General features: G+C 39.3%; 1 protein-coding gene and 1 long non-coding RNA gene across 4 annotated transcripts in view; one reads left to right on the top strand and one right to left on the bottom strand.

Moving 5' to 3' along the window:
• Positions 1-14,054, bottom strand: part of PDZD9 (PDZ domain containing 9) — a 38,702-nt gene that overhangs the window by 5,255 nt on the left and 19,393 nt on the right. Inside the window, exons 1-2 of one of the 3 annotated variants that reach the window (XM_069084942.1) lie at positions 9,402-9,557; positions 7,489-7,665 (exon numbers count right to left, since the gene is read on the bottom strand). In XM_069084942.1, the coding sequence (XP_068941043.1) occupies positions 7,489-7,665; positions 9,402-9,471 (247 nt within the window). In that variant the 5' untranslated portion in view covers positions 9,472-9,557. Of the gene's footprint in view, positions 1-7,488; positions 7,666-8,901; positions 9,314-9,401; positions 9,558-14,054 lie in introns of those variants that run through there. The other 2 variants (XM_069084943.1, XM_069084944.1) reach the window with 2 other exon arrangements.
• On the top strand, positions 9,768-10,119 carry LOC138159075 (uncharacterized). Its single transcript, XR_011167797.1, has 2 exons — positions 9,768-9,880; positions 10,032-10,119. It is a non-coding gene; the product is annotated as an uncharacterized lncRNA (long non-coding RNA).

Genomic DNA, 14,054 nt, shown 5'->3' with positions numbered 1-14,054 from the left:
TCGAATGCTGGTTGGATTCTAATCCTTAATGAAGCCTTTTCAAAGTCGTTTGTCTTAACAGTGTCGTAGTCACTGCTCAGTCTGTACCAATAAGTCTCCCTACATTTCTCTAAAAATGATCCTTTGTTCAAGTGTTATAGCACAAAAATATTATTTGAAGAATTAAGACATGGCTTTTTTTTCTTAATCCTTGTTCTTCTAGACCTCTCTACAGCATCTGACATTGCTGATCATCTCCTAGATTTTCTCTCCTCCCTGGGTTTTCAAGACACTGCTTCTCTTGATTCTCCTTTCTGTTCCTTTTTCAGTTTTCTTTGCAAGATTTTCACATCCCACCCTCTGTATATAACCCCCAATGCTCTGTCCTGGGCCTTTTTCCCCTCTATTTTTTCTCTTCCTTACCTCCAGTCTCCACGTAGCTGTCAAAGTGACACTCTGTAATAGGAATGGGAATTTGAAGATCTTCCCCTGCCCCTTAACTCCAGACCTAGGGGGGAGTCTGAAGACCTCCCCTGCTTTGAAAGTAAACTCTGCCCCCTAATAGGCTGAATATAATCACATGGAGCCTGTGGTGGGAGGAGTTTGCTGAGGGTAAACAGAGCCCACAGGAAGCTGGTCAGAGCCAGCCAGATGGTGAGGGAGAGAGAAGGACCTCAGGCAAGGAGTCAGATAGGCTCATGAGTAGGTATCAATCTTGTATTGGTTTGTGGGAAGGCTAAAGGATGCTGTGGCTCTCAGCATTATTATGGCTTCTGAATAGCTTTGGTACTATGATGGAATCAACTTAATGGTTTTGGGATTCAGTTTTCTGGTATCTAAATAAATGCTTCAGTTCTATCCTCTATCTGGAGAGTTTGGTATATTTTGCAATCAAACGCCATGTGATATTTATAGTCATGGTCTTTATCATGATTTATCATATCACTAAATATTGCATTGGCGCTACACATTCCTAAAGCACAAGTCTGACCATGTCACACCCTTTTTAAAAACTCCAGTGCCTCTACTGCCTCTAAGATCAAAGAAAAACCCTTCTGTTTGGCATTTAGAGAACACAACCGGGGCGGCCGGGTGGCTCAGCGAGTAAGAGCACCGGCCCCAGTGTCGGGATGACCTGGGGATCGAATCCGGGCTCAGACACTCAGCACCACACCCAGAAATAACTGGCCGTGTGACCTTGAGCGAGGCACTTAACCCCGATTGCTTAATAAAAAATGCTGTTGGAGTCCTCCGAGCACACAGCCTGTCTCTGCAGGTTTGTGACCTTACTGCCCTCTGCGTGTTCTAAGGTCTAGTCTCTCCGACCTTCTTCCTCTTCCTAACCTCCCACCTCCTATCTCCGTGACATTGCTGAGGCTGCGCCCTCTATGTCTGGGATGCACTTCCTCTTCAACTCTGTTCTTAGAATCCTTAGCTTTCTTCAAAACTCTGAGGCTCTTCCTGATCCCTCAGCTTCTGGTACTTCCCCAGCAAAATAATGTGTATATTTTGTATATAATTATAAATGTGTGTGTGTGTGTGTTCTTTCCCCGACAATGTAAGCTCCTTGAGTGACTTTAATTTTTGTCTTTGTATCTCTAATGCCTAGCAGATGCCCAGCACAGCAGGTGCTTAACAAATGTACGTTGATTAACTGGTCTAGGAAAAGCATTCATTACATTAAACCAAGACCAGTCTTAAGATATCTCAAAGTCATGAGTATTATTAAATGCTCAGAAGGATATGAGTAAAAGGAAAATGTTTCTTAATAACAATGTTAGTGATATACTTGAAATGTTTCTTAGGTAAGTGATGTGATCTTATCGCATTCTACAATTTTAATTGCTATTCAGAACTCTGAAAGTTAGTTTCAAATTAAGTATTTAGGCTACTGAGATAGTCCATTTCCATTAAGTGAATAAATTGGTTAAATATGGTATATTTTGCCTGACAATCATAGTTTTCTGATCATATCATTCTTGTATAGTCAGAAGTAATCTTGTGGAATTTGTTTTGCTTGATTTTGTTTATTTGTTACAAGGGTTTTGTTTTCCTTTTTTTTCCTCCAATGGGGGGTTGAAAAGAGTAGAAAATAGATTGTTGTTAATTGAAAATAAACTGAATTATATTAAAAATTATAAGAAATTTTCTTTCTCTGAAATCCAACTGCTCTTTGGAACTTTTAAGCCCCAAAAAAGGAAAAAGAGATTCTGGTATTATGGGAAAAGCACTAAATATGGAATCAAAACCTGGTTTGGAGCCATGTTTTGTCTCTTACCTTGGGCAAAATCATTTAACCTCTCTGTATCTCAGTTTATTTCTTCTGTAAAATTATAAGAGGCTGGACTAGAATTACTCAGATGATTTCTAAAGTTCCTTTTATATCTATCTTACAGTACATATATAATAAATTTTTGTTAAATGAATTAATGCATCAAATTAAAATAACTTTGAGTTTTCACATGACACTTAAATTTTTTTTTTTTGCTTTCTTTTTTTTGGGACAGGGGAAGGTAGGGTAATTGGGGTTAAGTGACTTGCCCAAGGTCACATTGTTAGTTTTTGTGTTAAGTGTCTGAGGCTGGATTTGAACTCTGGTCCTCCTGACTCCAGGGCCGGTGCTCTATTCACTGCGCCACCTAGCTGCCCCTACATGACACTTAAATTGACAAAGATGAGAAAAGATGGAAATAGTCAACACTGAACGGGCGGCAGAAAAATTAGCATAATACACTGTCCCTGGAGCTGCAAATTGGAACAATTATTTTGGAAAGTAATTTGGAATTATGCTAAAACAATTTACTAAAATGTCCATAACATGTGACCCAGAAATTACCCTTTTAAGTATATATCTCAAGGAAGTCAAAGACAAGGAAGAAAGGTTCCATATATATGAAAATATTCAGAGAAACACTTTTTGTGGATACAAAACAAAGTGAGTGCCCATCAACCAGGAAAGGCTTAGCAAACTGTGGTTACATGAATGTAAAGAAATATACCACAAGAATACCACATATAGAAAATAAAGAAAAATACCACAAGAAACAACAAATGTGAGAACTTCAGGGAAACTTATGATCTGATGGAGAATAAAGTAAAACAGAACGAGGAAAGCAATATACGTAACTACAGCAATGTAAAGAACAACAAAACAACTGCAACAACATAAACAGAAAGAAAAAAACAATGTTGTATGAATTATAACTTCAAAGATTTGCTCTACTCTACAGGATAGATGAAGAAACTCACCCTCATTTCACTGGAGAGGTGAAGTATGACTAAAGAATGTTATTGGGGCAGCTAGGTGGTGCAGTGAATAGAGCACTGGCCCTGGAGTCAGGAGGACCTAAGTTCAAATCCAGCCTCGACACTTAACACTTACTAGCAGTGTGACCTTGGGCAAGTCACTTAAGCCCAATTGCCCTGCCCTCCACCCTCCAAAAAGAGAAAAAAAAGAATGTTAGTGATATGTCCACTGGTTTCACTAAACTGTTGTGGGGTTTTAAATCTTTGTTACAAGTTTGTTAAAACTTGCTAGGTATGGGGGTAGCAAGGTACTTTCTACAGAAACTGTTTGCTACAGAAATACCTGATACAAAAAGTATCAATAAAAAATTTTAAGTGGAAAGAAAAAAAAGTTAAACAAACCTTTAACTTTAGGCCTGCAAATTGGCTTGGACAATATTCATAACTACACAAGGACTACATTAAATTGCCTTCAGGTTTTATTTTTTAAGATACTCAGCTACAGAAAACCTGATTCAGTCAAAAAGTAATATATACTGTTTGATCCTTTGTCTGCCAAATGTTAAACAGGAAATTTGTAACTGAAAGTCATGGATAAGATACTGTTTGTAAAAACTGCAATTTTATTTAGAAAGCAGAAAATAAGCAACTTAATCCCCAGAATTACTGGGTATGAATCTATGTGGTATACAGAAGCAATTAAGGTGGAAGAAAACACCTAACACTGCCTTTCATAAACACCAAATTAATATTCGACATACAATTTTAATTTTCTGCTTTAATGGACTACAGCAGGGGTGGGGAATCTGCAGCCTTGAGGCCACATGTTGCCCTCTAGGTTCTTAAGTGCAGCCCTTTGATTGAATCCAAACTTCACGGAACAAATCCCCTTAATAAAAGAATCTGTTCTGTAAAACTTGGACTCAGTCAAAAAGCTGTACCCAAGGACCTAGAAGGTCAGATGTGGCCTCTCGGGCACAGGTTCCCCAACCCTGGACTACAGGAAACATTTGTAACATCATCCTTACAGAAAACCATACTCCCTACAAAAGGGCACAGATTTTATATTTACTCTGTATAATAAGATGGGATTGCATCTTTTAATGATGCCAAGTTCTTTCCTGAAAGAAAATCCCATCCTTTATTTTTAAAGTGCTGGTGATACGGGTGATCAAATCATTTGATATCACAGCATCAGAGGAATCAAAATTGCAGGTCACTTAAAAGCAATGAAGAGATCCATGGTGGACATAAAAGAGCCGGAGTGTATAACAAACAAGGAAATGTATACACAAAAGATATCAACCAAGAGAAGTGTGACCAATCATTTTACAAAAGTCAAAGGTAAGCTATGGAACAAGTAGGTAATATTGTGGCACCTAAGTAACGTCAGAAGATTCAAAGGAAGGTTACCAACACATTAGGTATGCCTCCTCTGGAGTATTTATGGGAGGAAATGGACAAGAGCTAGCTGAAGTGCCCACACATGGAAGAAATAACAGATCCCCCAAACAAAGTAGCAGACCTGTCATTTCAAAAGAGCAGCATCTGGCAAGGAATCTATACTCTCCAAAGCATTTTAATGGATTAAAACTTAAATTAGAGTTTAGTATTAAGGCTCAACAGTACTTAAGTTCTAAAGGCAAACAACAATTAACAGGAATTTATTGCAATAAACTAAACCCTGATTAAAAGTAATCAAAACCAATGACAATAAACCATAACTATAAAAAATTAAATGCTCAGAAATCATAATCAAGTTTGTGGTGCTAAGAAATAATAGATTTTGAGGGCTTTGGACCAAAAAATGTGCCAGGTGCTGAGATCTTAGAACTATTGGCACTGAAAATTAAAAGGATGAATTACATTTACACTTCAAAACCCACCGGTTGAGAATAATGCAACTGGCTTACCATAAAGAGGTTTGGGCTCCTGAATTTCATTTTTCAAAAATAACTTTAAATTCTGTGAAACCACTGACTGCATACCCCGAAACTGTACTGATGCTATCAATTGTTGTCAATTTCCATTTTACACATTCTAACACCAAGATTTTCAAACTGATTCAAAACATGAATACTTCAAACTAGATGACCAATTAGATCCAGCTCTCTAGTTTGTGAAGATAATCCAAAGCTTGGTTCCCTTTTCCTTTAATAAATCCAATTGGAGATTATCTTAATAAAGTAAGCTAGATTTATTTACACAATTATCAATTCTTTATTTTTGTTTAATTCATTCAATCTTTAGGATACTATATTTTTATGGAGGGAAAAACTTGCTTACAACAATATATATGTCTAGGGAAATACCACATTACAAGTGAACTAAGAAATTGGAGCTTTTTACCTCATTCACCAGGACCAATCAACATCTTTTTTTTTTTTTATTTTTTTTAAAGCAATTGGGGTTAAGAAACTTGCCAAAGGTTACATGGCCAATTTTGGGTGTTAAGTATCTGAGGCCGGAACCGATCCTGAGTCCTCCTGACTCCAGGGCTGGCACTCTTACTGCACCACCTAGCTACCCCAAATCAACATCTTATCTATATTTCTAATCCCTTCACTCTTTTTAAGTGGACACTTTTAGTATGCTACTGTTCTTCTAAAGAATCTGAAATTGTTCCCCACTGCTTAGAAAACAAAGACTTAGGCCAAGGAAGGCCTTTCATAATCTAATTTGAACGTCTCCCTTTATGAACTATGAACCATCCTAAAAGGGGCTATTTCTTTTTTTCCTTTTTTGTGTGTCATGGATCCCTCGGTCAGTCTGGTAAAGCCTATAGACCCCTTCTCAGAAAAAAATGTTTTTTTGTTTTGTTTTGTTGCTTTTTGGAGGGCAATTGGGGTTAAGGAACTTGCCCAAGGTCACACGGCTAGTTTTTGTGTTAAGGGTCTGAGGCCAGATTTGAACTCACGTCCTCCTGACTCCAGAGCCAGTGCTCTGTTCACTGCACCACCTAGCCGCACCCAGAAAAATGTTTTTAAATGCATAAAAATACAAAGAATATTACAAAGGAAACCAATAATGCTGAAATACACTATTCAGGGAAAAAAATGTTTTAAATCACAGACCCCAAGTTCAGACCTTCTGCTTAGCCTCTTTGTTCATATTCTTCCTTCCTCCTGGAATTCTCTTTTCCCTTCTTTTCCTATCCAATGCACCCTTCAAAATTTGGCTCAAGCTCTACCTCCTTGGAAAAAGCCTTTGCCTAAAACTCCAGCTACCTGATCTCCCCTCTCCCTTGCCTCAAGTCTCTCCCCACTCCAGCATAGATTTGACCATGACCTAACACCCCCCACACAGAGACACACACAAAACACATAACATACATACCTCTTCCTGCCTTTCAGTCCCCTTCTCTATCACCTCATAACAGTGCGCACGGGGCATCTCCCAGCCTCTGCACTGTCTCCCCACCCACCTCATTCTGCACTGCAGGGCTCTTTAATCTATCCTTACTTCTTTCAAGCCTCCCCTCACCTGTTCTGCAGGAGCTTTCCCCAGTCCCCAGCTGCTACCACCTTCCCCTCTGAAATTACTTCCCATCTACTGAGTATATACTTAGTTATTTACATGTTGTCTCCTTACTTTGTATCCTTTGTGCAAAACATACTGCCTGCCATAAAATAAGCACTCAATAAATATCTTTGGATTGAATGATCACTCATGTCAACTATTAATCAATACCATCTATTATGCTACTCCATTATCTGCAATTTAACATTTGTCTATTTTATTTATTTAACTTATCATATTAATAATTCATGTTATTTTATATAATCATGTTATATATATATTATATAATTTATATTACACTAACAACTTATATATTCTTTTATTTTACTTAACATCTACTGTTCTGTACTATTTCTAATTACTATAGCTGTATAAATGTTGTCTCCTCAATAAGATTTTAATTTCTTTAAAGTCAGAGGCAGTCTTAATATTTCATTCCTAGTTTCCACAAGAGGCCCTCAATAAATACCTGCTGCATTTAAATCAAAATCTTTCTTTCCTCTTCTAAAGAGAAAACCTTTACCTACAAAGAAAATCAATCAGACCAATCAGGATAAAGAGCACTTAGCCAATTGAAAAAGAGTCTCACTTGTCAAGATGGATATAACACACTACAGTTAGCATCTGGAATGGAATAAATGTAAATTCTAGGTGGATTTAAGAAGTTAATCTATAAATTAACCTACACAATCTATATAAATTAATTTATATGAATCTATAAGACCTAGGTATCCAACTGATCACCTGGCTTTAGTCTTCCATCCTTTGCAGCTGTTCCTTTCTCCACAAGGTTGGCTATCTGGAGATAGGGCCCATGTTGGAAAATTATTAGTCCGAGTCCTTGGGTTCTCATTTGAAGAGAAGTCTTAATTGTTGTGCTCAAGGGATGTTCTGAAGAGTTCATTAGCCATGGAAACACCTCTTTAAACAGAAAGAAAGATAGTAATGTCTAAATAACATCTATTTTCTGTGGAAATAAATTTCATAACAGACATTTTAAGGACTAAAGAATTATATTCAATTATTTAAATCCATTAAATCCACTTTCCCAGGGAAATGCTTTTGACAGTAATTGTTTCCAGGTCATGGATAATTTCAATATTTCACAAATAATATTTTAAAGAAAAAATGACATGAATTGCTATTTTTGGACACTTCCCTTATTCCATATAACTTCTCATTTTCGAAGTAAAAAAAATTAAATAGACTTTTTAGACAACTAAATATTGCACTTTCTCCAGCTTCCACCTGCCTAAGGTGCCAATTAGTGCTATGAAATGGTCAAATGTGATATGGCAACCTCTTCCTTAAAGTTGGAGAAACAACCATAGTTAATATGTTTATACCCTTCATCTAATCTAATTCTACTTTCACCATCAAAGTTTTGGAAGGGACTCAGTCTGTGGAAGTAAATACTTAACCTAACCAGCAATTCACTATGACTAACTACTCTGTTTCCTAGAAATCTCTCTGAAAACAATGGTCACCAAAAAGGGCAAAAGAAAGGAAGGATGGTAGAAGTCCTTCCATAAAGCTCAAGAAATCCAGAACTATGAAAATCCATTATTTAATATTTTACCACAATTTAATGGCCTTCTGCATAAGTGAAATAAAAAAATTACTGATTAAATTAGTAATGATACATCTTAAATTATCTTTTGCTCTAGACTCTGAAGACATGATCTTGGATCATGTGACAGTATAAAAAACACTGGACTGGGTGTCAAGGAGACAGCATTTTGGAGAGATGGGGAGAAAATCTAAAACTCAAAATCTTGTGGAAGTGAATATTGAAAACTAAAAACAAATTAATTTTTTTTAAAGACATTTTCATCTTAGCTGTGTGACCCTAGCCTGGTCAAGGACTCTGAGCCTCAGTTTCCTCATCTATAAAATGGGGTAAGAGGAGCACCTATTTAATAATGTTGTCATATTAAATTAAATCATGTCATTAAACCTATAAATAGTCAGCTTTTATTAGTCTCTCCCGGAATTGCCGGCCAGAAGAGAAGGCTGTATTATGATAACTGTTTCCCTTTGAAAGAGCAACCCTGGGGTCTTCCCCTCCTGGCTGGATTTCCTTTCCTTTTTTTCTAATTTAAGGGACCGTCCCTTCCCTCACCCCTAAAAGAGGCCAATTCTCGGAATGGGCATTACCGAACTCTAAGGGAGCTCCCGAAACGCCCGGAGCCTGGGGCCAGGGTCTCCCAGCGAGGCTCCTTGCACAGGCCTCCCTCCCTCCAATCCAAGTCAGCGGCAAGTCGTGCCGTCGTGTCCCCGATGTCACGGTCCTCTGGGAACGAAGCCCAGACGCAGCAGCTCCTGGTGCGGTTTGTTGAAACGCCCTGCTAGGTTTTACAGAGGGAGCAATGGAAGTGCCTCCCAAGGCCACACAACTGGTCCATGGCGGAGGACTCCAGCCCTCGCCAGGACAGCGAAGCCACTCTCCAAGGTTCCCAGGGCAGGAAGCTCCCTGAGGGCGGGGGCTGTACTGGCAGTCCTCGGTCTGCAGGCTGGACTAACGCCCGACCCCTTATCCCCGCTCCAAAGGCAGCCTCTGCCACCTACTAGCTAAGTGACCCTGGGCAAGTCATTCAACCTGTGATTGAGCTCCAGGGTTGCCGGCTGGGGTTCTAGGCTCCTACCACCTGCCTTACCATCAACATGAAACTTGTCTTGCTCCAAGGTTCTGCGCCGGAGGTCCACGGCCCCGGGATCGGGGTCCATGGAGGGGGGCGCCGAGGGAAAAGGCTTACAAGCGCCACCCCAGAGACAGCGGCAGCCCCCTTCCGGGGTAACCCCACGGCCAACCTCCACCCCAAACTCCCCACCCCGCCCCCACCTCCCCCAAGAGGTAAAGCATAGCCACCAACTGCCACCAGCAGCTTCGAACGCCGCGGGGATCCAGCGCGAGGAGGCAGCCACTGGGCATGCTCCCAGAGCGCGGGCCGAGGCCCGGCGAGCTCTCCGGGATCCAACCCTGCACGCCCAGGCAAGGCCGCCAGGGGGTGCTGCTCAACCGCACTGCCGTGCTCCAAACCCCGGAGAGGGTGGGGGAGAGGAGAGGGGGGCGCCCTACTCAGTGGGAAGGAAGCTAGTGAGGGCGGTGCAACCGAAGCACGTTAAGGGGAGCCAGGTAAGATGCCCTGACCTGAATACCTAAGAGTGTTTCCGTTGTGAGCACTTTTTGGGCAGGGACCATATTTTTGCCTTTCTTTGTGTGCCCAGGGCTTAGCACAGTGCCTTATACATAGTAAACACTTAGTAAATGCTTGTTGTTGTTTTAGGAGGGAAGATGATGTTGTTGGGAAAACGATCATGAATTTCTCTGAGAACGAAGCAAAAATAAATGGCCGTCAATTATCAGAAGAAAAATTCCGACTAGACATAAAGAACTCCTCCCTGCACTGCAGTAGTCTCCTGGGGAAAGCTGTGGAATCTTCCTGAGGAGATCCCATTTGCTCACAGGTTTAGTGATGTACAATCCTGCCAAAAGATGGCTACTGAATTCCCCTTATGAAGAGGAATCCTTCAATGAAGGATCCTTTTAGAAACTGAGCAAGTTTGTAATCAGCAAAAGCCATTTTATTGAGCTTGCCACTTCACAAAAATGAACTCTTTCAACTTCAAAACAGGTACTGATGTGTTTCTTGAAAGACAAGAATTACAGTATAAAGTAAAGGATGAAATAATTTTAGGAATGCATCTAAAACTTCCCTCTTCCACTGAAATCTTACTTAATCTAAAAATGATAAAAGCAAACACTACTTCAACAAAGAAAACTTTTATTGGAATAAGGTTAAACTTTCTCCCTAAATCTTAGAAACAGAAGTCTTAGATTTGTATCATCAGCACACAAGAAACAAAATGTGAAAATGGCTATTTTCAGTTTACACAGATACAAAAAGTAAACCAAAAAAAGAATGAAGGAAAGGAAATGTGATTTTTAAATGCTGATAATCAATAATCAAATTTTAATAACCAAAAATCAACCAGTTTAAGTATAGTAAAATTCCTTAATGATACCATCCTTACCTCCCATGTGGTTTTTTGTTTGTTTGTAATATTAAAATTTTAAAATTACACCTACGTTTTCATTGAACTACCTATTAAATTTCAGTAAACTACCAATTAAACTATTAAATATTCATTGAAAATATTTGTTTTTCTACATATGCTATTTAAAATTTTAATCTCTTGGTTTCATTACATCTTGAAATATCTTTAAATCAATCCATATGTTAATACAAAAACTGAGCTCCCAAGATGTTACTTCACTTTCCTTTCTATGAAAGACAAAAAACACAGCTTGGAGGGATGAATTTCCTATATCTCTGAAGCATTAAGAAGAAAAACAGAACAACAGAAAGTTGCAAGAACCTTTCTAGGGGATAGGGAATAGGGGAAGAATTCGTGACCAAACAAGAGAGAAGTTCATAGGAGGTAAAATGGATAATTTTGATTCCATAAAATTGAAAAGCTTTAGCAAAAACAAAAACAGTGCAGCTAAAATTAGTAGAAATGCAGGAAACTGGGGACAAATCTTTGCATCAAGTTTCTGTGATATGTAAGGAATTATGTCAAATTTACAGGAAAAAGAGCCATTCCCCAGTTGGTAAATGGTCAAGGATATCAACAGACAATTTTCAGAGAAAAAAATCCAAATTATAAATAGTCATATTTTTAAAATACTTTAAAATTAAATTAAAACAACTCTGAGGTGTCACCTTACACATGTCAGGCTATCTAACAGGACAAAAAGGAAAATGACAAATACTGTAGCAACTGAAGAAAAAAGGGTTCACTAATATACTGCTGGTGGAACTGTGAACTAGTCCAACCATTCTGGAAAGCAATTTGTAACTATGCCTGAAAAGCTACGGTGTTTCCCCGATAATAAGACACTGTCTTATTAATTTTTTTGGACAGAAAAACACCAGAGGGCTTCTTTTCAGGGGAGGGCTTATTTTAATGAACATTGACAGCAATTTTAATAAACAGGTAAATTTGAACAAAAAAATGTACCTTTATTCAATAATGATCATGTCATCTTCTTCAACAACATCATCATAAGTGTCCATACCCTGAATTCCGCCCTGGATGTCTTGCGCCTCCATTTCCTTCAGAAGAAGTGGACCCAATCTGTCATGTCCAGCAATATAGCTCTCTTTAAATAAATATGTCTTGTCCAGGTAACCTGCTCGTAGTGCCTTGGCGACACAGCTGTCAGTAATTTTATCCCATGACTTCTTCACCCAAGTCACGACTTCTTGCAGACAGGGCTTCACAAAGTTTCCACGCTGATTTCTTTCCATTCTATTTTCAATGTAGTCATTGACTTCCATGCGCAAATGGTCCTTGAATGGCTTCTTTATTGCAATATCAAGGGTCTGGAGATAGGCAGTCATTCCTGCAGGAATCATTACTTGATCTATTCTTCTTTTTGCAAGGAAGTTCTTCATTTCTTTAGCGCAGTGAGTGCTGGCTGAATCCCAGACTATCAGACTCTTTGGTTACCTCGCATAACAAGTGGCAGCATTAAATCAACCCACTTTCTTATAATGGCTTGTGTACACTAGGCTTTTTCGGTTTCAAGAACGTAAATGCCAGATACACGTTCAATCTTATCTTTCTTGCCCTTACTGATGACTAGAGGTGTGGCTTTCTTTCCATCCAAACGAATTGCCAAAACACAGGTGACCCGTGCACTTTCATAGCCAGTGGTGGGAATGTAGATTGACGTTGCACCCCTGTGATGAATTGTTGTTTGAGATCCTTGTCCCATAAACACTGCAGTTTCCTCCATAGCAATCATATTGCAGGTTTGGTACTTGGAAATGTCGATCCTATCAATAAAGGACTTGAATGAAAGTGCACGTTTAATAACTTCAGCATCTTCCAGCTTAAACAGTGTTGTTGATATTCTTAGGGACAGTTCATACCGTTGAAGGAAACCGTCCAACCAGTGTTGTGATGCTTTGAATCCTTCTGAGACCATTTCAAACTCTGGTGCCATTGAAAGGGCAAATGCTTGAATATCAGCCCTGCGCACAACCAAGGCCTTTGCTCTCCTGTCAGCAATCCATTCACCAATGAGGATCTCCAAGTCAGGATATAAGGGCTGCCAACCTGATCCAGACCTGCGCTTTTTCCCTTTTCCCTCATCCACCTGTTGATTGAGGTTATTATAATCTGCTCTCCATTTTCTGACCATTCAAAGATCCAAAAGTTTTTCTTTACAGAAAACTGCAAGATTCTTGCCATGTGACTCCTCTACAATTGCTTTCTTATACTCAACAGTATAGCTCTTCCTTTTTGTACTCATGTCTGGGGGTCAAAACAGACAGAATAATAAAATTATGACCATCAGTCCTTCTTTTCACTCCATCATGCCCCCTGAGTTCTTCTTTTTTCCTCCATCATGCCCTTTTTATCCTCCATCATGCCCTCTCACTCCCACTTACATACCGGGTTTTTATGTTGTCCTGCCTCAGCTCTCCTCCGCGGCACTGCTCTCAATGGCACCAGCAAGCAAATCACTGGGGAAGAACAGGATGACGCGCTCACTGCTGCAGCTCTGATTGATGCAGCTCGGAGCACGGCGTGCGTTTCACTGGGGGGGGAGGGGGGGCGGTGCATACAGAGGGTACCGTAATGTAGCATGTAGCGCAGGGGATCACCTTCACTACAGTAGCAATCTCAATAGGGCTTATTTTCGGGGGAGGGCTTATTTTAGAGGAATCTTACACAGTAAGGGGAGGGCTTATTTTCGGGATAGGTCTTATTATCGGGGAAACACGGGTATTAAAACTATTGAATTTTGCATATCCTTTGCACAATACTTCTACTAAATCCATACTCCCAAAGAGATCAAAGAAAGAGGAAAAAGACCCATAAGTACAAGAATTTTTGTAGCAGCTCTTTTTGTGGTGGCAAAGAATTGAAAATTGAGGGGAAGGATTTTAGGCAGAGCCAAGATAGAGGAGTAGAAGAAGGATTTTGAAAACCAAATAAGAGAAGTGGAGAAAAATTGGGAAGAGAAATGAGAATGATGCAAGGAAATTATGAAAAGAGAGTCAAGAACCTGACTGAAGAAAATAACAGCTTAAAAAATAGACTAACTCAAATGGCAAAAGAGGCTCAAAAAGCCAAAGAGGAGAAGAATGCCTTAAAAAGTCAAATTTGTCAGATGGAAAAAGAATCTCAAAAGCTCATTGAAGAGAATCATTGCTTCAGAATTGGATTGGAGCAAATGGAAGCTAATGACTTTATGAGAAATCAAGATACTATTAAACAGATCCAAACAAGTG

This window comes from Petaurus breviceps, unplaced genomic scaffold (assembly GCF_028583685.1).
Source record: "Petaurus breviceps papuanus isolate PSGF00001 unplaced genomic scaffold, PetGlider_PUasm1.0 175, whole genome shotgun sequence".
In the NCBI taxonomy this organism is placed as follows: Eukaryota; Metazoa; Chordata; class Mammalia; order Diprotodontia; family Petauridae; genus Petaurus; species Petaurus breviceps.
This window is presented reverse-complemented; position numbering and strand designations above follow the sequence as displayed.